The sequence below is a fragment of the Capsella rubella genome, unplaced genomic scaffold, assembly GCF_000375325.1.
Source record: "Capsella rubella cultivar Monte Gargano unplaced genomic scaffold, Caprub1_0 scaffold_6, whole genome shotgun sequence".
NCBI classification, from domain to species: Eukaryota; Viridiplantae; Streptophyta; class Magnoliopsida; order Brassicales; family Brassicaceae; genus Capsella; species Capsella rubella.
In genome coordinates, this window is record NW_006238918.1 from 1,351,545 (window position 1) to 1,377,700 (window position 26,156).

Here is a 26,156-nt window from a genome sequence, read left to right on the forward strand (position 1 = left end):
TTTTTTTTTTCATCATACATTTATATCATCTCACTACTCTTTTTATTAAACCAAGAATGTGAGGCGTGATTGGTGACCATACGAGTCATATTTTTAATTCGAAACTATAAGTTATGTATATTTCTATGTGTGGTTGACACGAGCATGTGTCAACGTTCGTGACACTTTTATTTTGAAAAAAAAAACAATTTAATAAAAGGAATTGGGAGAGATCTGTTTGAGTGATACTATTGAAGTAGATATTTCGTACTACTATTTTTTGGGATAAGGTAAGTGTTAATTCAATGTAAAGAGCGTCCAATAAAAGAAAGCAAAGAATCAATGCAATGTGTGTATACACTATCCAGTTATGGGTATGATTGGAAAAATTGACGGCACAGCCCATACTAAACCATTCTCACCTAATTTTTAGTTTTAAATGGTGGTATTCTAGCAGACGACACCTATTCAAATTAAGCTTACATTTGAGTGAATTATGTATAACCCATGCATGTTCATTGTTCCTAGAAACCCATATAAATCTATACACCATAATTTTTTGTCAAAGATGTTACAAATACACGTAGATCACATCTGATAAATAAATTGACACCTATATATCCATAGTTCTTGGATTAAAAGTCTACCATTCATCACGTGAGAACATTAGATGATGTCCCAACTTTAATTTGTAAAATTAAAGAAGATGTTCATAATTAATATTGTAGTCTTTTTAAAAATCATTCTACTCTAAAAGCGTTGAGTCATTGTTTTTGAATCCCAATTTATTTACATGGAGGAAACACAAGATCGTTACAAACATATATGTGGCATTGCCCTCGTCACAAAGATATCACTACTAGAAGAATTCTTGTTTAATATTCTCACTTCTTAACTATAAATTTAGGGAAGTATTATTATCTGAAAGTATTAATTTATCGAATACTAATCTATAGAAGTTATGTTAATATGTTAACTAAAATAAAATAAAAAATTCCCAAAAAAAATTAGAGGGGAACACTCATTTCCTCAAATTCGGGTCACACTTCTTCTCTTTAAAACCCGTGTGCTTACCTTATCCATGGAAAACCAAATAAATAAATAAATAACATCCCACGTGTCACCTTCATTGCCACACGTGTGAGTCTTAAACCCAACATAGCCGTTAGAGATAACGTCGTTACCGTGTCTTATAAAATACGGAAGTTAACGCCGTCTATTTAGTTCTCTTTTTAACGTCCGTGACGGTTTCACAACACCTCGGGAACTAAGGAAAAGAGCTTTCGGAAACAGAGAGAGTCGTTACGTTTCAAACAACCGATCCTAGCTGTCCACAATTAAGGTAATGTAATCGCATTTAATTAGCACTAATCCCATCAATTAGTGTAACCGCAAATTTATATAATTCTAGTCTACACAAAATTACATCAATTTCAGTCTATCACATGACTCCCTAAATCTAATGGCATTTATTAACCTACCACTTTTAGTGGTTATATGGTCAACGAAAACTATATTCAAGCTTAGCTAGATGTGGAAGCCATACTATATACTACTAAACTAGTTTTACTATAATGTATACAGCTTTAGCATAATTAGTATACGTAGATGATAAATGTAATTGGACTAAAAGAGATAAAAGCATCTTGGATTTAAGCAAGTAAGCTTTTTAATTAGCATGATGATGATGCCTTATGTATTAATGTGAGTATAATAAGAAATTAGAAGAACAATCTTCTTCTTGAGCAGAGTGATAATTACATCTTTGTCCCTATTCTTCCCTTTTTCACTATTCTTCCCTTTTTCACTAATCTTCCCTTTTTATTTTTTGTTTTTTTTTCCTTTTTCACTTTTCCTTAATCTCTATTTATAAAACCATCTCTTGTCAAATTCACAGAAATTCTCAGACCTTCACAAACCGATCCGACACCTCTGACCTAACCCGACCCGAAGTATCTGGCCGGTGAAAAAATAGAATGGAGGTGCAAAGCAGCAACAACAATGGCGGCGGTGATCATTCTTCTTTCTCCAGTCTTCGTGTTTACCTTAACTCTCTTTCCGCGACGCCTTCTCGCTTATCCCGCCGTGCTGTTTCTGTCTCGACGTCTGCCGACGAGATGAGCCGCGTACGTGCCGTCCCCGGCGAGGAGATGCGCCGTACTCTCCGGTGGTATGATCTCATTGGACTCGGAATCGGAGGAATGGTCGGCGCCGGTGTCTTTGTAACCACCGGACGTGCCAGTCGCCTCTTCGCTGGTCCTTCAATCGTCGTTTCTTACGCCATCGCCGGAATCTGTGCTCTACTCTCCGCTTTCTGTTACACTGAATTCGCCGTACATCTCCCCGTCGCCGGCGGCGCCTTCAGCTACATCCGTGTCACATTCGGTTAGTCTTCCGCTAAAACCACCACACACTCTCTCTCTCTCTTTTGATCTGTAACGATATTTCTGAAAAATTCAAATCGTTACTTATTTTTCTTGTGTGTTTTCTGTTACATTCCCCGGTTTCAGGTGAGTTCCCTGCATTTTTCACCGGAGCGAATCTAATAATGGAGTACGTAATGTCAAACGCGGCCGTTTCAAGGAGCTTCACAGCATATCTAGGAACAGCGTTTGGGATCTCAACTGCCAAGTGGAGATTCGTGGTGTCGGGTCTACCGAAAGGATTCAACGAGATCGACCCAGTGGCAGCAGTGGTAGTGGTGGCAATCACGGTCATCATCTGTTGCGGAACAAGAGAGAGCTCGAAGGTGAACATGATAATGACTGCATTTCACATCGCATTCATACTCTTCGTTGTCGTGATGGGATTCGTAAAAGGAGACTCGAAGAACCTTTCCGTACCGTCGAATCCGGAGCATCCGTCGGGGTTCTTCCCGTTCGGGGCGGCGGGAGTGTTCAACGGAGCGGCCATGGTGTATTTGAGCTACATAGGATACGACGCGGTATCGACAATGGCGGAGGAAGTAAAATACCCGGAGAAAGACATACCGGTGGGTGTGTCAGGGTCGGTGGCAATCGTAACCGTCCTTTACTGTCTCATGGCAGTGTCGATGTCAATGCTTCTCCCATACGATCTGGTAAGTAGTTATATTTTTTAATTTTTTGGGGTTCATTAAAATAAGAAAGAAGACGGCAGGTAGTGTGAGGGTAAAGCTGAAAAACGGGGGAACATATGCATGCAGATAGATGCGGAGGCGCCGTTTTCAGCGGCGTTCAGAGGATCGAACGGATGGGAATGGGTGACGAAAGTGGTGGGGATAGGAGCAAGCTTTGGGATATTAACATCACTATTGGTGGCGATGTTAGGTCAGGCTCGATACATGTGTGTCATCGGACGGTCCAGAGTGGTCCCCTTTTGCTTCTCTAAGATTCATCCCAAAACATGTACGCCAGTCAACGCCTCCACTTTTCTTGGTACGTTTCCTTTCTTTTTGTCTTCATTCATTCACAAATATTACTGCTGTCAAACCCCTCCCCCAATGATATGACATTTTTTTTTTTGACGATCCATATATAGTAGTTTTTGGGTTTGGGTACATTCAAAAAAAAAAGTGGAGAGATAGCTTATAGAGGCAGAAAGAGAGAGAGAGAGAGAGAGTTAGGTTAGAAGGGACCCCAATAAGAACCGTTTCGGTTGTTTCCATGATCTTTTCTTTTTCTTTGATTTCAACTTTTAACGTTTTCTCAAGATCACACGAACCACGTGATTTCATTATCTATACGTGTCCATTTCAATTTTTATTTTCTTTTTCCTTTAAGATCAAAATCTTTTGGACGCAACCATTTTTGTTTTAAAAAAAAAAACAATCTTCGGCTATCGATTTCGATCGTGACAATCGCCTTTGTACGTTAATGTTTGTGTAAGTAAGTATATAATCTCAACGTAGGGACATGGTTTATTGTTGAGTTTTTATGGTAGACAGTGTCACACAGAGAGCATCTGAGTCCGATTGCTATAGATGTCGTCTTCACCATTGGTTTCTTCCTTTTTTTTTTTTTTGCTCTCTGAAAAGTTTGGAGTTATGTTTTTCTTTTTGTTTTTTTTGTTCAAAGATTCAATATTTTCTGCGGTCTTGATTGTGATCGATTTGGTGGGTCTCTTTGGTTCTTTTTGTGTTTCCCTAGTGTTTTTTATTAAAAAAAAAAAAAGAAATCGCAATGATAGTTGGATAACTAGTCATCCATTTCACCGTTTTCAATAAATAAAATTTCGTCAAGATACTACTAGCCTAGTAGTAGTCGGCTGATCTTTTCGCAACTCCAACTTTTGTGTAATTTTCAGAAAAAAATCTCGTCTGAGCTATGCAACTCGTTTGACTAATTAAGTACCAGTTTAGGATACAAGTAATTGCATATGCATATACCCTTTGTAGCAAGCTTTGGTCGTTTTCTCATAAATTTATTCCCATGACTTTGCCGCAAAATGGATCATTATCAAGGGTCATCATTCATCGTTCAACGTTATCCTTACTAATTTTAGCAACCACTAACTCACATTTGCTATATCCATCAATGGCATTAACGTGTCTCTCTCTCTTTTCTTTCCCCTCTCCGTATCTACTTTGACAAAAAGACAAAGAGATAAAAGGAACAAATCCTTCCCACCACCATCCATTTCTATATTGGACTTTTTCCATCGGTCGAATCATCTTTAGTTATCATAGAGAGGATATGACCAATCTTATTAATTAAATGTTCTTATTGTTTATTCTTATATATCAGGTATTTTCACAGCGGCTCTTGCGCTTTTCACCGACCTAAACGTCCTCCTAAACCTTGTATCCATTGGAACACTATTCGTCTTCTACATGGTCGCAAACGCTCTCATCTTCAGACGCTACGTCCCGCTCCAACCCACCAAGCCATGGACCACACTTTCCTTCCTCGCTCTGTTCTCCACAACATCGCTCGTCTTCACCCTCATTTGGAAACTTATGCCGGAAGGCAAGCCTAAAGCTTTTATGCTAGGCGCCAGTGCGGTGGTGGCTATAGCCATGGTGTTGATATTCCAATGCGTGGTCCCTCAGGCGAGTAAACCCGAGTTATGGGGAGTCCCGTTCATGCCGTGGACCCCGTGCGTGTCGATATTTTTGAACATTTTTTTGCTTGGTTCGTTGGACGCACCGTCTTACGGAAGGTTTGGGGGTTTCTCCGGTTTGATCGTGCTCGTGTATTTGCTTTATGGCGTCCATGCGAGTTCTGATGCTGAAGCCAATGGGTCTTTTGGTTTAGAAGATAGACAAGTCTTAAAAGAGTTAACAGAAGTAGTGTGATGAACTCAGCAGAGTATATAGGTTATAAATCTTTAGCCTATGTAATTAAACTCTCTATTTTTTGAAAGGAGGGGGGTTTTGAATAACTAATGAAAGATAATTAAATTAACTTTTAGGGAAAAAGCTTAATGTCAATTAAGCTGCAGCAATATATAAGTTACGATCGTTTTGTCAGAACAAGACTGTGACATGTATAGATCAATCGTAGTCAATCCTATAAGGCAAGATCATGTATGAAATATTTATGCGATAGATAACGTTAGACATAGACACATACACACATACTCATCAAATAGCTCTCTCATAAATAAATACGAGAGATGGCGTACAATTGAAAGCGATGGGTCACCCATCTTTCTCACGAGACACACATACGTGATTTTTTATCCTAATAAACTTCAAAATCCAATAAGATATCTTTTTTTTTTCATATTTGTTTTTCTTTTCTTTTTTTTCACGATCACTTGTTTCATATTTGATATTCCTTTGAGGATATATACATTCTTTCTTTTATTATTTGTATTTATATATTCTACATAACAATAATGGTGTTTTAATTTAAAGAACATATATTATTTCAGTTCTAGCTAGGACATGATAAAGCCATCAAATTATGATATATAGTGAAAACAAATACGGCTATGGGTTTAGAACTATTTCATCGTCTAAATGGGACCATGAGGTTCTAAATGAAGTTACTCAAATCTTCCATCGACAACTTTGGATGCCCAAGTTAATTATACACTATGAATTATTCTATTCTATATGTGAATGATCATCCAACCTTAGGTTTTGAGTTAGGATACTAAATATATTATCTTGTATATTTGCAGTATTTCGACGTACACAGTTGTGCAGGGTATTTAGATAAGACAAATATATATATATCAAACTTTAGGCACTTATCAAATTATTAAAGATGTCTTCATTATTTTAGTATAGAGGAATGTGATCGAATATGTGATCTCAATTCGTATAATCAGTCCAATTATTCTGTTAATGGAATACTCCCAATAATTATGTGAGCTATTTGGTTAGGATAATATACATAATTTCATTTTTATATATAAAAGGGATGATAGAACTCTCGAATCTAAAGATAACTGTGTTTAAGTGGGAGACGACGACACTTGCTAATTGTATTCTCTCTCTCTTTTTGGTGACTATCTATATTCCTAAGGATGGGGTCCAAATCAAGAAAAGCCCATTATTTTCAAGATCATCACATTGTTTTAGATTTGTTTTCAGAAAAATATTCCTGCCAATAGCAAGATGTGATTCTATTGGCAATACAAAAGATATGATGTCTTTCTAGAAACACAACGTACTTTGCTGAAAGCAACGAGCTCCCTAGCTCTGATCTGCAAAAGGGTTCAATTCTAAGCGTACGTGATGAGTTGTTCTCTTTCGAAATTTCATTGATCCTTAATACTACGTACATTGCATTGTTTTAGTTTTAGAAAGACAACATGCATGTATGTATATATCTTGGTTTTCAACGGCTAGCAATGAAAGAACCGGTCTAAAGTCTAGAACAAAACAAAATATCTTGTGTAAGGGATAATTATTACTAATTACTGTATGATTTGCGGTTATATATATCTAAAATGTAATGGAGAGTAAATGAAGAAAATGTATAGCCTAATCCTTGATTTAAATAATTTATATAAGAGTAAAATTAATGGGACCACGAAAATGTCAACCTCTTTTAAACCATGAAAAGCACAATCTAAGGCAAGTTGTGTAGTAGTAGTATCAACTAACAAGATAGAGTTGAGTCCATTAAAATCTATACATAGCTAGACTTAACTAGATTCATAGGCCTAATCTAATTCTTTTCACTTTATTTGTTGACATTTTTTTGCCACCAATATTGTTTTTACCCCCGACTTCTCATGAGCTTTGACATTTGCTTAAAGAAACATAATCGTAAAAGTAGTGATCTCCACCAACAAAAACAAAAAAAAAGATCTAAAGAGGAAAGATGATGAGAAGAAGGATAAGATTTTTTTTTGGTTAGATTCTCAACAAACAGCGAAGTTTTTTGTGGCAGCAACTTGCAATACCTTCCACAATTTTAATTATCCCTAGAAAAAAAAAGTCATAAAAAAAGTTTAAACATTCCATTCCATGATGTGATTATCTTGTCGTCAAGTTGGTCTTTTACTCATATTTCAACATTCTTAATCATACAATGCGAGAATCGCAAATCTTACATATATGTGCTTTCCTTCACCAATTGCAATAAGATTATTATAGTTTAAAACAACCACATAAATTACTTTCCGATTAAACAAATCTAAGGTTGAAAAAAAGATACTAAGACTACAATAATTATCTACTACTTAGAGGTAGGTAGTAGCACTAGTTAGTATCATTATATCGATCGAAGACTCATTTTTCTGTTTTTTTGATTACGGGCTTGAGAAAAAGCCCATCAATAATATTTAAATGTACTAGAAACACTTTAGGAATTTAGGCCTGTGGCCCAAAACTAAGTATGCTGTCTCTTTCGCTACTGAGGAAGAACATACTTGGTTTCAATGTGAACTTCTTGATCCGATGCAAGATCTTACCCAGAAGATGCCATACGACTTCTCTCTCCCGAAACATCTGCGTATGTGCCACTTATGAGCAGGAGGAAGAAGTATCACGGGAACGATATAATGATGAGTTTTCAAATCGTAACGTGGTTCACCAAATCTTGCAGCTTTGTGCTAGAAACGGAGCAGTTATGGAAGCAAAAGCTTGCCACGGGAGGATTATTCGTATCGATTTGCAGGGAGATGTTACTCTGTTGAATATTCTTATTAATGCTTATTCCAAGTGTGGTTTTGTGGCTCTTGCTCGCCAAGTGTTTGATGGAATGCTTGAAAGAAGCTTGGTTTCTTGGAACACAATGATTGGTTTGTATACTCGGAACAGAATGGAGTCAGAAGCATTGGATATTTTCTTGGAGATGCGCGATGAAGGGTTTAAGTTTAGCGAATTCACAATCTCCAGTGTTCTTTCTGCTTGTGGGGCAAGTTGTGATGCCTTGGAATGCAAAAAGTTGCATTGTTTGTCAGTGAAGACATCTCTTGAATTAAATTTGTACGTTGGTACTGCATTGGTTGATCTTTATGCAAAGTGCGGGCTGATCAAGGACGCTGTGCAGGTTTTCGAGTCTATGCAGGACAAGAGTTCAGTTACATGGAGTTCTATGGTGGCAGGTTATGTTCAAAACAAGAATTATGAAGAGGCTCTCCTTCTTTATCGTCGTGTCCTGAGAATGAGTTTAGAGCAGAATCAGTTTACGTTATCTTCAGTTATTTGCGCTTGTTCAAATCTGGCAGCATTAATAGAAGGGAAACAGATGCATGCTGTTATACATAAGTCTGGGTTTGGTTTTAATATCTTTGTGGCATCCGCTGCAGTCGATATGTATGCAAAATGCGGAAGCTTGAAAGAGGCCTATATTATTTTTTCAGACGTGAAAGAGAAAAATATTGAGCTTTGGAACACGATCATCTCGGGGTTTGCAAAACATGCTCGTCCTAAGGAAGTGATGATCTTGTTTGGCAAAATGCAGCAAGATGGAATGCACCCGAATGAGGTTACTTTTAGTTCTTTGTTATCGGTTTGTGGTCACACGGGTTTGGTCGAGCAAGGAAGGAGAGTTTTCAAACTCATGAGAACCACATACAGTCTATCGCCAAATGTGGTTCATTACTCCTGTATGGTTGATATTCTAGGTCGCGCTGGGCTACTGTCTGAAGCGTATGAGTTGATAAAGTCTATTTCTTTGGATCCTACTCCTTCAATTTGGGGTTCTCTTCTTGCTTCTTGTAGAGTCTACAAAAATCTTGAGCTGGCAGAAGTTGCAGCCAAGAAACTATTCGAATTAGAACCAGAAAATGCCGGTAATCATGTCTTATTATCCAATATTTACGCGGCAAACAAACAGTGGGAGGAAATCGCCAAATCAAGGAAGCTTCTCAGGGACTGCAACGTGAAAAAAGTAAGAGGAAAAAGTTGGATTGAAATTAAGGACATGGTCCACACTTTCAGCGTGGCAGAAAGCGGTCATCCGAGAACCCGTGAGATCAGTTCAACGTTAGAGAATCTGGTAATTGAATTGAGAAAGTTTGGATATAAACCAATCATAGAACACGAACTGCACGATGTGGAGATAGGTAAGAAAGAGGAGCTTTTGATGCAGCATAGTGAGAAGCTGGCTTTGGTTTTTGGTTTAATGTGTTTGCCAGAAGGTTCCACTGTGAGGATCATGAAGAATCTGAGAATATGTGTGGACTGCCATGAATTCATGAAGGCTTCATCAATGGCCACAGGAAGATTTATTATTGTTAGAGATGTTAATAGATTTCACCATTTCAGTGATGGTCATTGTTCTTGTAGAGGATTTTGGTGACAAACTCTGTTTTTTTGGAAGGACTCACTCATAAATAATATGAAAAATTTTCCACCAATATAAAGAGTTAATGTGATGGGCTTATTGGGTCTCAGCTAAGCGTAATTGGATTGGATTTAAGCCCAGTTGTAATGGGACGATTGTTAGGGCCCATAGCTAGATGAAAATTAAACCCTAAAGAGAACGAGAACCTTTGTTTATATAGAAAGGCGATTTCATCACCTCCGTCTTTGCCTCTTCGTTATTTGCCGCCGCCGCTTCTTCGTCCTCGCAGGTACGTTCTGGTCAGCCTCGAAATCGTCTCATTACAGAAGCTTGTGCTATTAGGTTTTATCAGCTGTTAAAGTTTTGTTGCGGTGTTTTGTCTCTGTAGCTATTAAATTTGTTAATCTCGGTAGGATAATGGAGAAGTAGTTAAGTGGCTTGATTTAACATATGATACGGATGATTTTAGTTTAGTTGATGTATCACTGACTTATATATATTTTGTTACTGAGTAACATCAGTCCTCTTTCAAGCTTTGTTCATATGTTGATGCATATCCCCTTGATTCATCTGTAATGCTTAAGAATCTGACATTTCAATTTTCTTCACAAATATAGTCTATTCTTAATTGTTTCTTGATTGGTTGTATGCTTTAGGAGCATTCTTGATGCCTAAATGTGTGATGCAACTAACGGATTTTGATCTTCTTTCTCTAAGACAGGATTTTTCTTCTCTTAGCAGGTAAGTCACAGGTAACTGAAAGATGGGGCGTGTAAGAACCAAGACCGTGAAGAAATCTTCTCGTCAAGTCATCGAGAAGTACTACTCTCGCATGACTCTTGACTTCCATACCAACAAGAAGATCCTTGAAGAAGTCGCCATCATCCCTTCAAAGAGACTCCGCAACAAGATTGCTGGATTCTCCACTCACTTGATGAAACGTATCCAGAAGGGACCAGTCCGTGGAATCTCACTCAAGCTCCAAGAGGAAGAGCGTGAACGACGCATGGACTTTGTTCCCGATGAGTCTGCTATCAAGACTGATGAGATCAAGGTCGACAAAGAGACTCTTGAGATGCTTGCTTCTCTTGGAATGTCTGACACTCCTGGCTTCTCTCAAGTCGAGCCACAAGCTATGGCACCAAGCGCTGCTTTTGGCAGGGCTCCCAGAAGATACTAGATGGCTTTGTTATATCATCAGCCGATCAAGACACAGGATTGGCTCTTTTTTCACAGTTAGGGACAACAAAGACTTGTGCTTGATTATTGTCTCTTTTGATGAAAGTGAGACTCTTTTCTTTTTAATGGTTTTTGAGTTATGTATGGTTTTTGAGTTATGTGGAAGTGGAACCAACTCAACCAAGACCGAAGTTAACACTTTTGAATTACTTTATGCTCATATAAAAAAAAAACATCCAATTTCACCTGAGACCCTTTTAATTATAGTGAAGCTGGACTTTATTAAGGGCAAAGCGGTAATTCAACACAAAGGATTATGTTTCGTTATAACCAGAGAGAAGAGAGGAGACGAGAGAAAAGGAGGAGATTAGAGAGAATGGATAATGGAGGGAGCGTGTTGTCGCTCTCTGCTCCACACTTCCCTTACTCCGCTACCATTCTCCGACTTCACTCTCCGGTGGCTTCCATCTCTTTCTCCTTGAAACCACCGCCGCAATCCCCACAACCTCCGCCTGAACCTCCTGAGAGTCCTCCTGACCTCCGCCGCCCGGAGAAATCACTTGGCACTTCTTCTTCTTCTTCTTCTTCTTCTTCTCCTTCCCCTTCCCCTTCTCCTAAAACCCCTCTTAAGATTAATCCACTCAAGGGTTTGACAAATCGTTCTTCTGTATCCCCTCTTGTTCAACCTGAGGTTTCGAGTAATAAAGCTTCTTCCTTTGGCTCTTCTTCTCTCGCGTCCAAGCTACGTTTGTCCAGCAAGCTATCTCCTCCTCCTCCTCCTCCACCTCCGCCTCCTGTGGAGGAAACCCAATTCCGAGATGACTTCTGGAATGAAAAGAAACCACCGGTAGAAGAAACTCGGAAGCCGCAACAGGAATTCCGACAGGAAGGAAAGATATTCGTTGGTAATTTACCGACATGGATAAAGAAACCAGAGTTTGAGGAGTTCTTCCGACAATTCGGACCAATAGAGAATGTGATTCTAATCAAAGGTCATCACGAGGTTGAGAAAAACGCGGGATTCGGGTTCATCATCTACGCGGCGGAGAAGTCTGCAATGAAAGCCGTGGAGTTCGACGGCGTAGAGTTTCACGGCAGGATATTGACGGTGAAGCTAGACGACGGAAAGAGGCTGAAAACCAAGGCTGAGCAGAGGGTGAGATGGGTACAGGAAGGAGAAGAAGACGCTAAAATGTCGAATAAGTCGTCGTGGCATCAAGAGAGAGAAGGGTCACGAAAGTCCCTACAGAGGATTCTAGATACTAATGGAGATAACTGGCAAGCTGTTATTTCAGCTTTCGAGAAGATCAACAAGGTTAACATCAGTTTTGCTCTGTTTTCAACTTATATGATTTGTGATTGGAACGAACATAGGGGTCAATTTATGGATGTGTAATAGACTTTTATCTTTCTTATGTTTCGACTATGCTATAAGGTTGAAAATATGTTTATACTTAATGCGCAGCCTTCTAGGACAGAGTTTGGTTTGATGGTGAAGTACTATGGAAGAAGAGGTGATTTACATCGTGCACGTGAGACTTTTGAGAGGATGCGCGCGAGGGGTATCACACCAACGTCACGTATATACACAAGGTATCTCCTTTTGTTACAAAATGTCTTCAGATTCTGATTTGTCAAACATGTCATAGATAAGTCTTTTCCTTGAATGAATTGGCACGTTGTCTCGTTTCATTTCCAGACTAAAAAGATTGGTATCTTGATGTTGCTATAAATGTCATTAGTTTCGCTTTCCTCAATGGTTAAAAGAGGATTTGTTTCATGCAGCCTTATTCACGCTTATGCAGTTGGTAGAGACATGGAAGAAGCACTGTCTTGTGTTCGTAAGATGAAGGAAGAAGGAATTGAGATGAGTTTGGTGACTTATAGTGTAATTGTTGGAGGATTCTCTAAATCGGGGAATGCCGAGTAAGTAAAATATTGTGTCTGCCTGGATCTGTCACCGTTTTTAATCATTCCAATACTTGTTGTGTATGCTAATTCGATCTGATACTTTGTTGTCTTTGGAAGAGCTGCAGATCACTGGTTTGATGAGGCCAAACGGATACACAAAACCCTTAATGCCAGTATATATGGAAAAATCATATATGCACATTGGTAATCATTGATATGATTTCTGACTCTATTAGTGTGGCTTGTTGGCTTTGTATAAAATCTGAAAGATTATGAACATTTTCTCAGTCAGGCGTGCAATATGGAGCGGGCAGAAGAATTGGTGAGGGAGATGGAAGAAGAAGGTATTGACGCTCCTATTGCCATCTACCATACCATGATGGATGGCTATACCATGATCGCCGATGAGAAGAAAGGCTTAATTGTTTTCAAAAGACTTAAGGTAATATTTTGCTTTAGATTTGGATTCCTTATTACTTCTGCTTGAACAAGTGAAGATGATTTTTTTTTTTTACTTTAGGAATGTGGATTTACTCCAACAGTTGTCACTTATGGATGCCTCATTAATCTTTATACCAAGGTAAGGAGAACAATAGTGTGTATAAAGAGAATATTTACGAGTGTTATTTTGATGATCTCCTTGTATTGTGTTTTAATGGTTGCCTCTTCTTTGTAGGTTGGAAAGATTACAAAAGCTTTGGAAGTTAGCAGAACGATGAAGGAAGAGGGCATAAAGCATAATTTAAAGACGTATTCGATGATGATCAATGGATTTGTAAAACTAAAAGATTGGGCCAATGCGTTTGCTGTATTTGAGGATATGGTAAATGAAGGCATGAAACCCGATGTCATACTATATAACAACATCATCGCAGCATTTTGCGGGATGGGTAACATGGATCGAGCTATCCAGACTGTTAAGGAAATGCAAAAGCTGAGGCATAGGCCAACCACACGAACGTTTATGCCTATCATACATGGATTTGCGAAATCCGGGGACATGAGGAGATCCTTAGAAGTTTTCGATATGATGAGACGATGTGGGTGTGTTCCAACTGTTCACACTTTCAATGCTTTGATAAATGGTTTAGTTGAGAAACGTCAGGTATGTTTCAAGAATCTATCTCTAAGTTCTCCTATAGGGACTGTCTGGTTGAACTAATCTCTTGTTAAACTATTTTTGTAGATGGAGAAGGCTGTTGATATATTAGATGAGATGACTTTAGCAGGTGTTAGTGCGAACGAACACACTTACACAAAGATCATGCAAGGCTATGCATCAGTTGGTGATACAGGAAAAGCCTTCGAGTATTTTACAAGATTTCAAAACGAAGGTTTGGAGGTTGACATTTTCACTTACGAGGCGTTACTTAAAGCTTGCTGCAAATCAGGACGGATGCAGAGTGCGTTAGCTGTCACGAAAGAAATGAGCGCACGTAATATCCCACGCAATTCCTTCGTCTATAACATATTAATCGACGGGTAAGTATCAGGTTTTGTAGCCACTTTATGGTCTGCTTCTAGAATTCTCATTCATTTTCCGCTGGATTATCTTAGATGGGCACGGAGAGGCGATGTATGGGAAGCCGCAGATTTGATACAGCAGATGAAAAAAGATGGTGTTAAACCCGACATTCATACTTACACATCCTTCATTAGCGCTTGTTCTAAGGCCGGTGACATGAATGTAAGTTTCCATTCAAGAAGCAGATTCTTGTCTATGTTCTTATTGCGGGTTTCTTGGTTTGGTAACCAGGAAGAAACTTTTGAAAAATGTTTGGCAGAGAGCTACAAAAACAATGGAAGAAATGGCAGCATTAGGGGTGAAACCTAACATCAAAACGTACACAACCTTAATAAAAGGATGGGCGCGAGCTTCACTTCCAGAAAAGGCCTTAAATTGCTACGAGGAAATGAAGGCGATGGGGCTAAAACCAGACAAAGCTGTGTATCATTGCCTTCTGACTTCGCTTTTGTCGCGTGCTTCAATCGCAGAAGCTTACATATACTCGGGAGTAATGACAATCAGCAAGGAAATGGTTGAGGCAGGCTTGATAGTTGATATGGGAACTGCAGTTCACTGGTCTAAATGTCTGTGTAAGATCGAAGGTTCTGGTGGCGAGCTCACTGAGACGTTGCAGAAGACTTTCCCACCTGATTGGAGCTCGCATCATCATCACCAAAGCTTATTGGATCAAATTTCTGATGTTGATTCCGATGAAGATGATGATGATGACGACGATGATGATGATGATGATGTTAATTCGGTTTCTGGTTTCTTATCTTACAAGTAAGAAAACGAACTGATATTGTAACAACCTATATTATAGAGAGCAATATCAGCATATTTTTGTATAATGTTATCTTTTTGAAAGTACAATTTCTTGAGAAAGTTAATAAAAAAAAAAAAGATATCAGAAAAGAGATCCAAAAAATAGAAGAAAGCAAATTAATCGCATTTGATCCATCTATACATGTGGGTTATGCAGATTAGTTCGCAATTAACCGCCAAAAAATGATTGAAGGATTTGACAGATTTGGTAGACTGTCTTAATCTTTGGAGTTTGGACATACTTTGATCTTTTCATTTTTTTTTATTTTTTTTTGGTCGGCTAACTCTTATATGATTTTTTTTTTTTTTGGTGAAGAACTAACTCTTATATGATTTAGTTAGTAGCATAAACTAACTTATGATTTATTTTCTTCAAAAAAGAAGAAAAAAAATTAACCTCTAGGAAAATTAAAAATTGCGTTACATTATAGAACTATTATCATTAACTACTAGTGGACTAGTGTGCATCCAAAAAAGCTTATTTGATATTTCTGTCAGTAAATAAAACTAAGATCGATCATGTGCATATCCAAAATACTAACTAAAATGCATCTAAAAATTCATATATAATTACATAAAATATTAGGAAATTGTAATTCATATTTCATTCAACTATGTCTCACTGAGTGTAAACACCTAATAGAACAAACTACATTATCTTAACAACACATGTTTTGACAGTTTGTTTATATAAAATTGATTAATTTTTAATGTTAATCTTGTGTATACGCATAAACGAAAATCAAGATTATATATATAGTTTGTTTTCTATACTATTGTACTTGTGAAGATATGCAAATCTGACTTAGAAAATAATGATTGAGAGTGGTCGACCCTTAATAAAACAGTAGTCAGAAGTCTCCAACCTCATGAACCCATGCCTTTTATACACAATTAATTTTACAAAATACTCAAATATAAAACTTGGCCAATACGTTGCATGATAGGTTAACTAAATCATATTAAATATAAACATGTGGTTCGTAGACGTACGTCGTCTCACAAAGTCACATGTTATAATGGTTGTGTAGCAAATAAACATTAATTCATACACCAAATTAATCATAATGTCGAAAAGACGTATAATTGTTATCTATCATTGTAAAGGTTAGGATAAGAACAAAAGAAAATTGTTATTAATAATGAATCAATCATGCTAAGTTATCTTATGTTAAAAAAAGTGTTCATGACTATTATGAATAAAAGAAAAGAAATGTTAATGACTAGGAAGGTCATATAGACAAAAGGAACAAATATGACAGGGAACTTAAAGATGCAATGGATCTCCCACTTCCGTACCTTCTTCCCTTCTTCCACTTTGAGTTTCACCTAAGTAACAACAAAGAGATGATAGTTTAACATAGACCAATCTATTTAGTTTTGAGTTAGAAAGTTTATAAAAGAGATGAAATCTACAAATGGAAGCCATCGGAAAATTACACGAAACCTCATAAATCTTTGGAGTACGGATGTAAACGGCCGGCTATAAGGCACTTTGCCCATATCACTAGCTAGTGTACGCAAAATCTCCCGACATTTAATTTTCGACGAAGAGATTATTAATGAAGTGCGGGGTCAAGAAACAAGTGTTTTTGTTTTCTTATTCATCAAACCGTTTGAAAAAAAACTGAAATAGAAGAAAAAGTAACCAAGTCAAAATCTAGTTGAGAGAGTAACTAATAAGAGAAGTATAGAGAGGCGGTGCCCCATGTGGCCGATCTTAACATTTAAGTCCTAGGTACACACATACATGACCTTAAACGTTACATTATTATTATTATTCCCATTGTAATTTACATATGAAAGACTTCTCTCTTAACCTTCATAAATAGGAACCCTTTTTTAGACGAGATTTTCAGACCCATATTTACACTGTTGACAACAAAACTAGCCTTTATTGTTATCGTAAAATATATAGGAAACATCAGAAAAAAGGACATAGCTTTGTTTTCGAGTATTTGTCTCCTTGCAAATATGTTCATACTACTACTGCATGCTAGAGATGAACCTATATCATCAGTAGGTTTCCACTTTGCGCTCATGCATTGTAACTTGTTGAATGTGTACGAATGGCATAACTGTGTAATCTATGTATATAGAAGTTTCATATTAAATATTTTGACCAAACCAAAGGGACCCGGCGGCCATGAGGCATTAGTTATAACTTATATGTGACTTGATAACTTTTTTCTAATTAGTTATAACTAGTTTTAGTTAATGATTAATATACAAATAAGAAAACACTCATATGATATGGGGGATAAGTATAATCGAACGAAGACTAGTTGCTAATTACTACAAAATTAAAGAAACTAATCATGAGGGTCAACGGGGTACATGCATTGCTGGCTTTGCCTGTTGTTCGATGATTTCAAGTAATGCTCTTTTCATGAAATCTTGATAATCATATTTTTTTAATAAAGAAAAATCAACTAGCTCTTGATTGTACCTTTTCTTATTCCTTTTTCAAGAAAAATTAATTCATATATTCCTTTAGTTAATAGTAAGCTCGATGAATCATTCATTACATTTTTAAAAAATTAGTAAAACTCCGTAGAGGAATCATATGTATGAGTTGTTTGATCATATATTATAGGTATAATAATAAGATATCTTTAGTTCGACTATTATTAGTATCCTAACTGTCAAGTAAGTAGAACTTTTAACGAACCAAACTAGTAAGCACAATTCTTTTACACCGAACCCACACTAATGATTGTACTAACCGGTTAGTTCAATCTTTTTTCTAACACACAATCCGAAGTTAGAACCGATTTTCACAACAACAGTAATGGTTTTGGATCGACCTCTTTGTATGTATGCTTCATCAATTTATGCAAATATATAATAAACCAGCCTAGATATATATATATTTCTCTTATTACATATATTTTGCTTGAGGGGAAAATTATTTAGATATACATATATAGTAAGCAGACGAAATACTAAAAACAAACATTGTATATAACCTTTTTCTATGATTGATTAGGATGAAACAGATTATAAAGATTTTGGCGCAAAGTCCGACATACGTATCACTTGGTCGCACGAGCACAATATATTCGTATCTCTCTTTTCTATGTTTTGTATCACTCAAAGTGCTGAGATTTGTTCCTCGATCCTTTATCATTTACTATACGAAATGTACAGTGTTGACCATTTATTTATCATATCGAACCTACTTTACTTATATGTTGTAAGTAAGTTAGTAAAATATCAACATCAAAAATTATTTGAGGTAAATTTATCAGAGCACTTTATTTAGTGATGGATAAAAGTCACCGTTGAAGTTGTTGAGTATTTATTACTTCTTCTAAAGATTAAGTTACAACTGTGCTTTGGCATTTATTATTTTTCTAACTCTCTGGTAAAAAAAAGAAAAAAAGAAATCAAGAATAATTATATTAAAAATCGGTTTTTAGCAAACGGATAATAGCATTAGCAGGCATGTCCTTGTGTGTGTTTTAAGCGAATATAAAATCAAGTAAAAAATGGTGATAAAGATGGAGAGCAGTTTTATAAAATCAAGTAAAAAGGTACAGTATTCATATAAGTAGTTTTGTTTTGTTCTTTCTATCAACTGTATAAATTACAAAGCGAATATAAAATTATACATAGTTGAAAAATTAGAAAATCTTTTACAAATAAAAGGAAAGTAGGAACCCTGTATAATATTCCAATTATTGCATGTTTATATATATATACAATTGTAACAAGTTGAATAGTCTATCAAAAACACTGTATAGAGAGAGTATTCAAATTACTGTGGAAATTTTGGAAAATAATAATTAAATGTAGATGGTGCACAAAAAGAAATAAAAATAAAAATAATGAAATGTACATTTTGTAAATCTTTGGTCCCATAAAAAGATCTAGTAGAGTAGTAGTAGTAATAAGAAAAGAAGTTCAAAAAAGGAGAAAATTAAATAGATGCGTGATTCAACGGTGCACCCTCTTTAATTCCTCACATGAGTTTTGCACACAATATATATCTTACTCTTACAGCCAAGTAAGTTTTAAGGCAGAACAGGAAAAAACAAAAGAAGATGCAGAGAAGACAAAAGAAAAGAGTGTTTGTTTGGTAAATAATAATAAAAGTTAAGAAAAAGAAAGAAATGGTACGAAAATTACAATGATGCATTTATTTTCATAAGAATGGGTTCAGCATCAGATTGACTCTGTTCTTCTATCTATTTTCTACTTTCAGTTTTACAATCTCTTCTGAAACTCTGAAGAGAACATCATTAATTTGATTATTCTTCTTCAAAGGACACTGTCTTGTCTCAGAATCTCCTCCTCCACTAAGCTCCCTTTTTTACATTCTTGTTCAACCTTGACGATGGCATCATATAATTTTTAACTCACCAAGTAAAAAAAAGTAAATAATCAATCAATTCGTGAAACTTATAATGTGAACGAGAGTATAAACACCTTTTTATAGACGACATATATACGTATATAGAAATAACATGTTGACCAAGAATATATTAAGCAAACTCTCAAAAAAGAATCTGTCTCAATAGCTTGCGGGAGAAAGTCAAAAGTGACTGCAATTGTACGATTTTTTTTTCGCTAGTTTTCGTTTTACAGTAACGATGACATGATATTAAGACATGTCATAATCTAAAAGCTAATTAGAATTAGAAACGTCTTAAATCTGAAATTAAATTCTACAAGGCAGGGTAATTAAAAGAAGAGAAGAAAGATTTGACAAGACGAGCCAATTGACAAGAATGTAGTACCGTCAATCAACCTTTACTCACAAATAAACTTATTATATTTCTTTCTTTCTTGTTGGGATTTGTTATTTGCTGAAACATTTGATATTGTAAGCAACCGTTTTTAATGCTTTGTTGTGTTCTGCTGCTGCACACTGTTTTGTCATTGGCTCGGGACTTTCATTTTTCTTCTTCTATACTAGTCGTATCGAGTGAGTAGTATATATATTTTACTTTTGTCTTGAACCAAATTGAATGCTATATTGCTGTGTTTGTTTCGCTACTATGTACGTATTAACTCATAGTATGACTTGCTCCATGAGTTTACTATTATCATCTTAAATTCAGTAGATGACAACGACAATGAAATAAACAATTCAAAATTCCGATAGAGATCCATTCATTTGTCTTTGCATGATATTTAAAATATATATATATATATATATATATATATGAGAAAGTTAATGATATACATAACAAAAACATTGTTTTATAAAGTTATTTGTCAATTATTTAGATCAAACAGTGTATAGTATAAAAGCCAAAATTAAATTTGGATCGTAGCAAAATCCATATATTATTGGAAATTACTATTAGAATCCCCGCTTTGTACAGAAAACGAATCCAAAAAAAAAAGTTAACCACACAACAAAAACAAACTATATATCAACTTCAACCATCGTAATTTTAGCTTTAGACTTTTTCATATATATAAAAAATATAATAATATCAATTTAGTTATAACTCTAGAATAAAAAATAAGTAAAAAACCACTTTAGCTGTTGCAAAATAAAAAAAAAATATATATAAATAATAAAGAGAGAGATGAGGGAAGAGCCACAGCACAGCAAAGGCTTCTTGTCATCGGCCATATAATCACATTCCCTCCAACTCCTTTCCCCTTTGTTCCATTAAATTACTAAACACACAACACAACACAACACAACACAACACAAACCCAACCAACCAACCAACCAAAACCCAAAAACACACAATGGGGAAGAAGAAGCAGATGAATAAGCTCACTTCTCTCTTCCGAGGCGGCGCCGGTGGTTTGCTCGGCGTTCCTCTCTGTTACAACAATGCCAAAACCCTCTCCTTCCGTGTCGGAGACGACATGATCAAGACTGTCAACTCTGTCTTCTTCGACCACAACCACAACATTGTCTCAGAAGCCGAAACCCCTGTTTCCTGGTTCACCAACTCTTCCGAGACTGCCAGCCACTCCACCGAGTCCGATCACGACCTCGACGCTGAATCCCTTGAGACGGTCGTCCGCGGCGTCCTCAGATCGGAGCGTTTATTCTTCGATCCCGGCGTCACCAGCTCCATTCTCGAAGATACTGATCCCAAATCGGAATCCCGGAAGGCGGTTGCGTTCGGTGATGATCGAGATTGCGGCACACCTCCGATGATCGAGGAGATCAGCGTCGCCGTTGCGATGGAATCTGAGGATCCCTACGGTGATTTCCGGCGATCCATGGAGGAGATGGTGACGAGTTACGGCGAGTTGGCCAGAGACTGGGACAGCTTGGAATCGATGCTCGCCTGGTACTTGAGGATGAACGGCAAGAACAGCCACGGCGTTATCGTCAGCGCTTTCGTCGATCTTCTCTCCGGGCTCTCTGATTCCGGCGCCGGAACTTCCTCGGCTTCTATATCTGATTCGGCTCGTTACTCAACCGCCGTCTCGTCTTTGCCGTCTTCGCCGTTGTATTCTCAAGGTCAGACGACGGAGATTGAAGAGGAAGAAGAGAGACGGAGCTCTGTTATATAAATTAATATAAGATTCGGTTTTTTAATTTCCTAATCTCGTTTTTATTTTAGATTACTTAACCTTTTTTGGATTCTGTAAAAAAAGTAATTAATTAGTCTTTAGAGGAAAAACAACTATTAAAAATATATTTTCAGAGCCATTATTATAGTTGATTTAATTGATGTATTTAGTAACAATCGGATTTTCAAAAGTATGATCGGTGTTTTGATAGAGATATACAACTACAAGAACAAGTGAACAACACTTTAACATTAACTCTGTTACAAAAAAAAAAAAAAAAACACTTTAACATTAACTACTAACATTATACACCTCGGTCGGATAATCCGTACATTAATGTATTTTTTTTTCTTTTAATGATATGATTTTAACATGTCATCTACTTTTTGATTTGACATTAAAAAGTATCAATCACGTTAGATATTTAGCAAAAAAAATGCTTTACTTGGTTTGCCCATGTTTATTGTCCAAAAAAATTGCTTTACTTAGAGTAAGTAGTAGAGTACAATATCTTGAAAATAAAGCGTATTAGCAAATTGGTGTATATTTTGTTGTTGTTTGTATAAGAAAAATATAGAAAAGGATAGAGGTTTTTACGAGGAGGGGTGCATTAAAAAAGAGAATGTTGGTCTACACTATAGTAACGTTTGAATATTGAAAATGTAACAAACAAATGAGATTTGCAATTTGTATCTTGTATGTATGTATGTTGTGAGTGAATTGAGTAACATGATACGAACATGAGATGAGCGATGGTGGTGTGGTCAGTGGTCACACACACACACACAGACCCTGTGAATCCCAAAACATCATAGACCTACTTACATCTCTCTTATCTCTTCTCATTTATTGCTCTCTCTCCATTTAATTTTTGGACCAACCTAGACGACGACATTTTATTGTTTTTTTCCCCTTTTTCTTTTTCATTGTTTTTGAATTATTATGTTGCCGTATTTGTCAAAATCATGTTCTTCCTCAATTTCACATCTAAGAAATATACACAGGGATGGTTGGTCCTCAGATATACCTCGATCTATACGAATTATATTTTATATATTGTTTTTTTTTCTTTCAAATGTATAGGAAACTATAATCAAATATGTGAACAATAAAAAACACACAAAACTGACAAAAATGAACAAGTAACATCCAACAGTTTCTCTCACAGGACTTTTTTTTGTTTCTACTTACAAAAAATCACTGTCTTTATTTTAAAATATGGGCCCAAATACAGTACATACCAAATCTAACATCTAAATACATTACGTCAAAGAGCAAGACAAAAAAAATAATAATCAAAAATTGGATACTTAAGATTTGACAGTTAAGGCCCATTTGAGGAAGGTTCTCTTCGATTCGGCCCCACGTCGGTTTTTATTTTTATTTTTTTTGATTTAGGAGAAAACAAAAACCAATTTCAGTTTGGTTCAATTACAAATACTTCCCCATTCAACAAAATTCGTTATTTGACCATCATACCAGACTAATATCCACCAAAGACCAAACCATTATTAACATGTTACATTGTATTTAAAAAAAAAAACCAAACTGATTGAACGAGTTCCTCAGATTTGAAGAATCTAGGCACTACAATATGATGTGTGTGTGTATTTCCCTTTGTTTAGTGTGAGTCAGGATCTTTACCAAAACCCATCATGGCATGCGTCGCTAGCATCAAGCCTCTTCGACCCATCTCCATTACCCTTCCTACTAACGGAAACCCAACCGTCTCTCTGTTCCTCAGAGGTTTCTTGTCCCACCTAAATTGCATTATTTATCCACCAACAAGTTAAGCCAATGAACTGATACGAGGAGCTGTGAAAAAGTTAGCTATTTTGAGAAAGGTAGGAAGGCAGGCTATTACCAGTCTTCATGTCGCACAATCTTCCCGTTCTCGACATAGAGTTTAATGAGAGAGATCATATCGATGTTCTTTCCCATGATCTTGTAATGTTGTTTGTTGTCAATTAATATCTGTTTTTCCATACATTGTTTCTTTTTATATTAGATAATGAATAAGAACTATATAAGATTATGTTAAGAAGATCACCGTAAAGAGGGCTCTTAAAAAACAGAGGAGTCTAACCTCTTTCTTCCCCGGCGCAATTTCACTTTCTTGAATATGGTATTCAACAATCTTCGATTCACCAAAAACCTTCAAGGAAAATGTGATGTGAGATTGAGTTTTTTGCAAGGGGATAGTTCCATCATCATATCAGTTAACAATGAAGTGAGGGAAGGAGAGTTTGACATAAACCTTAGATAGTGAGTAAAATGCTGACTTGATTTGCTTCACTCTAGAAAAAAGCCAAGGGTAAAATAACTTGAAATTTCAAAGTGAGGAAAAAAATGATGTCTGCAATTTGTAAGCAAGAGTACAACATAGTTGGAAGATTACGTACCCCTGAGCATGTGTCAAAGGGTCTTCAAAGGAAGCATTTGGTGCATACATTTTAAAATCGTTGGCTTTAGCGCAAGACCCGTACCTAAATCAAGATCAAAACTCAGCATTAGATAATCCGAATGCATATATTGTTCGATAACTGCCAAGAATAGTTATCATAAAGTACAAATCTACAAATTCAAATTTTATACAGTGCGCATATGAGGCTTGGGATACAAGGAACAAATAGGAGTAAGTAGAGCACTCAATTTAGACCAATTTCCTCTCTTTTGCCATACAATTACAATCACTGAGGATGGACTCACCATGATCTACGGTTACGAAAATAAACAAAAACCAATACGAACAGAACATATCCTGATATCCAGTTAAACAGTACAATCCCAAAAACTGAATCAGATTGAACCAAAGTTTCCTCCAATAATTCATTCAAAAATTGAAAGATTTTGTTACAGACGAAGCCTTATCTAAACAGAACCTAACTCGAACAGAACAAGCGAGTGGGACAATCGATAAGAACACACAACCAAACTTCCCGAAGAACAAAAAGAACCTAAATGAAAATCTTAGGAAGATGGACTCACATGTTGAGAAGATGAGGCATAATCTTATCTGCAAAACGTTTATTGGCTTTCAATTCACAAGCTCCTTTGCCTTCGCATTCCCATGCCGGATCCGTGGCGGCTCCAGATTTGTCTAAGAGAAGAAAACGAAGAAGAAGATGAAGAGCCTCCTCATCATACAAAACACAAAACCAATGAAAATAAACAGATCTCGTACAAGGAAACAAACCTGGATTCGGGGTCTGGTGTTGTTTCCCCATGGATGATGTTTGCTGTAGATATTACGATCGAGATTCGAAAAGAATGAACAATGGAAACGAAATCGAAGCGAGGGAAGGAGGGAGGGGAAGAAGAAATGTCATGTAGAGATGAAAAATTGGATCCGTGGTTATTTAGCCTTCCACGTGTCTCAATCTTTTCCATATGTAGCTTTGTTTTTTTGACCGTTGATTATTCTTCTTTTTATTTAATAATAATAATTGTTAAGTGTGAATAAAGTATTAAAAGTACAAAGCTGAGAAACACGCACGTGTGACTCGTACTATTTAAATTTCTGAATGAACACACACACACGCACGTGTGAGTTGAATGTGCAACTTTTGAGATTTGAAGCAAAGAAGATAATATGGATTTCGTATACAGGAAAAAAGTATACGTCAAAATGAAAAAGATAGCTTCGTTTGAGCTTAACCTTTTTTGTAGTTAATCAATCTGACTCTCTTAGTTATATAAAAATTATTTTTTCCCATTTCCATTCTTCAAAGATTGAAAATGAGATCACAAAAATCTTAACTTTGCGTAAGCGAAACGAGTTACACGATTGATTACTATAATACTAGTATATACTTCAAAGGGTATATAAGTTTGCAGGACAGCTGTTTTTTTCTTTTCTTTTCTTGGTTTATGAAACACAGCTCACAGCTGTTTTCATTGGTCAAAGTCTATTTGTCAAAACTTTAAAAAATATTTGAAACGAGACTTGGACTAAATAAAAGGGAAAAAAGAAGAAGAGGAGGACCTTGACTCCTTGAGTAATGTTTGGTTTACAACACGATTCTAATCTACAACATGCTTCGTCACTTTGCTATCAGCTTCAGACACAAAACACGTTATATGTGTTTTTTCATTTTGGCTCATTTTCGTGGACAGTAGGATTGTAATTGAATAGAGTCGCTCTAGGTTTGGAGTATGAGAAGGAATGAAGTGTATAAATATTAAGAGATAAAAATTGGATTCAGATTAGTCAAAGAAAATTTCTCAGTTATGGCAATGATTTATGAAATATATATATAGGTACTGTATTTCAATGTTACCAAAATGGGTTCAAAACTGATTACACAAGATGTTGTAAGAATGTAAAACTGAATATTTTTAGTTAAAGTGCGAATGTTCTTTACAAACTATACAATTTAACACTTTGACGACATAAATTCAAACAATAGTTACATAACATTAAGCATATGATATAACATACAAAATACACCATGACCATAAGCAATCACTTTACAAACAAAAGACACTCAAAGTCAAAGCTGCTTGACTCATTGATTCTTCCCGAACGTTCGAGAGACTGACTAGTGATAAATGCAAAAGAGAAAGAAGCCAATCGTAATCAATGTGAA

At 36.3% G+C, this 26,156-nt stretch overlaps 6 protein-coding genes across 8 annotated transcripts; 5 read left to right on the plus strand and 1 right to left on the minus strand.

The window, feature by feature from the left end:
• Window positions 1–1,768: 1,768 nt before the first annotated feature.
• On the plus strand, window positions 1,769–5,367 carry LOC17881317 (cationic amino acid transporter 6, chloroplastic). The gene is made up of 4 exons (XM_006287287.2): window positions 1,769–2,364; window positions 2,490–3,058; window positions 3,164–3,395; window positions 4,704–5,367. Exons 1-4 carry the CDS (start codon window positions 1,956–1,958, stop codon window positions 5,252–5,254), a joined length of 1,761 nt encoding a protein of 586 aa, XP_006287349.1. The 5' UTR covers window positions 1,769–1,955; the 3' UTR covers window positions 5,255–5,367.
• Window positions 5,368–7,754: 2,387 nt separating this feature from the next.
• LOC17884556 (pentatricopeptide repeat-containing protein At5g04780, mitochondrial) lies at window positions 7,755–9,709 on the plus strand. The gene has a single exon (XM_006289615.2). It carries the CDS (start codon window positions 7,755–7,757, stop codon window positions 9,663–9,665), a length of 1,911 nt encoding a protein of 636 aa, XP_006289677.2. The 3' UTR covers window positions 9,666–9,709.
• Window positions 9,710–9,842: 133 nt separating this feature from the next.
• Window positions 9,843–11,038, plus strand: LOC17883292 (40S ribosomal protein S17-4). 3 transcript variants are annotated; one of them, XM_006286738.2, is made up of 2 exons: window positions 9,843–9,939; window positions 10,392–11,038. In XM_006286738.2, the coding sequence occupies exon 2, from the start codon at window positions 10,414–10,416 to the stop codon at window positions 10,828–10,830; it is 417 nt and encodes a 138-aa protein (XP_006286800.1). In that variant the 5' UTR covers window positions 9,843–9,939; window positions 10,392–10,413; the 3' UTR covers window positions 10,831–11,038. The 3 variants fall into 3 exon arrangements, with proteins under 3 accessions (XP_006286800.1, XP_023636668.1, XP_023636669.1); XM_023780900.1 differs by having other exon boundaries at window positions 9,854–9,939; window positions 10,389–11,038; XM_023780901.1 differs by having other exon boundaries at window positions 9,887–9,949.
• Window positions 11,039–11,172: 134 nt separating this feature from the next.
• On the plus strand, window positions 11,173–15,162 carry LOC17881395 (pentatricopeptide repeat-containing protein At5g04810, chloroplastic). The gene is made up of 10 exons (XM_006289982.2): window positions 11,173–12,144; window positions 12,295–12,422; window positions 12,615–12,755; window positions 12,858–12,944; window positions 13,029–13,182; window positions 13,261–13,320; window positions 13,417–13,845; window positions 13,927–14,222; window positions 14,298–14,427; window positions 14,525–15,162. The coding sequence occupies exons 1-10, from the start codon at window positions 11,206–11,208 to the stop codon at window positions 15,032–15,034; spliced, it is 2,874 nt and encodes a 957-aa protein (XP_006290044.1). The 5' UTR covers window positions 11,173–11,205; the 3' UTR covers window positions 15,035–15,162.
• A 5,414-nt stretch (window positions 15,163–20,576) lies between these two features.
• LOC17883100 (transcription repressor OFP13) lies at window positions 20,577–21,601 on the plus strand. Its single transcript, XM_006288203.2, has one exon. It carries the CDS (start codon window positions 20,785–20,787, stop codon window positions 21,565–21,567), a length of 783 nt encoding a protein of 260 aa, XP_006288265.2. The 5' UTR covers window positions 20,577–20,784; the 3' UTR covers window positions 21,568–21,601.
• A 1,300-nt stretch (window positions 21,602–22,901) lies between these two features.
• On the minus strand, window positions 22,902–24,893 carry LOC17882207. Its single transcript, XM_006288651.2, has 7 exons — window positions 24,764–24,893; window positions 24,556–24,667; window positions 23,970–24,053; window positions 23,825–23,864; window positions 23,654–23,722; window positions 23,432–23,541; window positions 22,902–23,327 (listed from the first exon to the last, which is right to left on the minus strand). Exons 1-7 carry the CDS (start codon window positions 24,792–24,794, stop codon window positions 23,189–23,191), a joined length of 585 nt encoding a protein of 194 aa, XP_006288713.1. The 5' UTR covers window positions 24,795–24,893; the 3' UTR covers window positions 22,902–23,188.
• Window positions 24,894–26,156: the final 1,263 nt, after the last annotated feature.

Excerpts from the sequence above, each read along its gene's own strand:
- LOC17883292 (XM_006286738.2), top strand. The coding sequence starts at position 10,414 with ATGGGGCGTGTAAGAACCAAGACCGTGAAGAAATCTTCTCGTCAAGTC.
- LOC17884556 (XM_006289615.2), top strand. The coding sequence starts at position 7,755 with ATGCTGTCTCTTTCGCTACTGAGGAAGAACATACTTGGTTTCAATGTG.
- LOC17883100 (XM_006288203.2), top strand. The coding sequence starts at position 20,785 with ATGGGGAAGAAGAAGCAGATGAATAAGCTCACTTCTCTCTTCCGAGGC.
- LOC17881317 (XM_006287287.2), top strand. The coding sequence starts at position 1,956 with ATGGAGGTGCAAAGCAGCAACAACAATGGCGGCGGTGATCATTCTTCT. Across the intron at positions 3,059-3,163 it reads TGCTTCTCCCATACGATCTG|ATAGATGCGGAGGCGCCGTT; the intron begins GTAAGTAGTTAT and ends ATATGCATGCAG. Across the intron at positions 3,396-4,703 it reads CAACGCCTCCACTTTTCTTG|GTATTTTCACAGCGGCTCTT; the intron begins GTACGTTTCCTT and ends CTTATATATCAG.
- LOC17882207 (XM_006288651.2), bottom strand. The coding sequence starts at position 24,794 with ATGGGGAAACAACACCAGACCCCGAATCCAG. Across the intron at positions 23,723-23,824 it reads CATTTTACTCACTATCTAAG|GTTTTTGGTGAATCGAAGAT; the intron begins GTTTATGTCAAA and ends TTTTCCTTGAAG. Across the intron at positions 23,328-23,431 it reads ATTGTGCGACATGAAGACTG|GTGGGACAAGAAACCTCTGA; the intron begins GTAATAGCCTGC and ends AATGCAATTTAG.
- LOC17881395 (XM_006289982.2), top strand. The coding sequence starts at position 11,206 with ATGGATAATGGAGGGAGCGTGTTGTCGCTCTCTGCTCCACACTTCCCT. Across the intron at positions 12,145-12,294 it reads CTTTCGAGAAGATCAACAAG|CCTTCTAGGACAGAGTTTGG; the intron begins GTTAACATCAGT and ends CTTAATGCGCAG. Across the intron at positions 14,223-14,297 it reads TATAACATATTAATCGACGG|ATGGGCACGGAGAGGCGATG; the intron begins GTAAGTATCAGG and ends GGATTATCTTAG.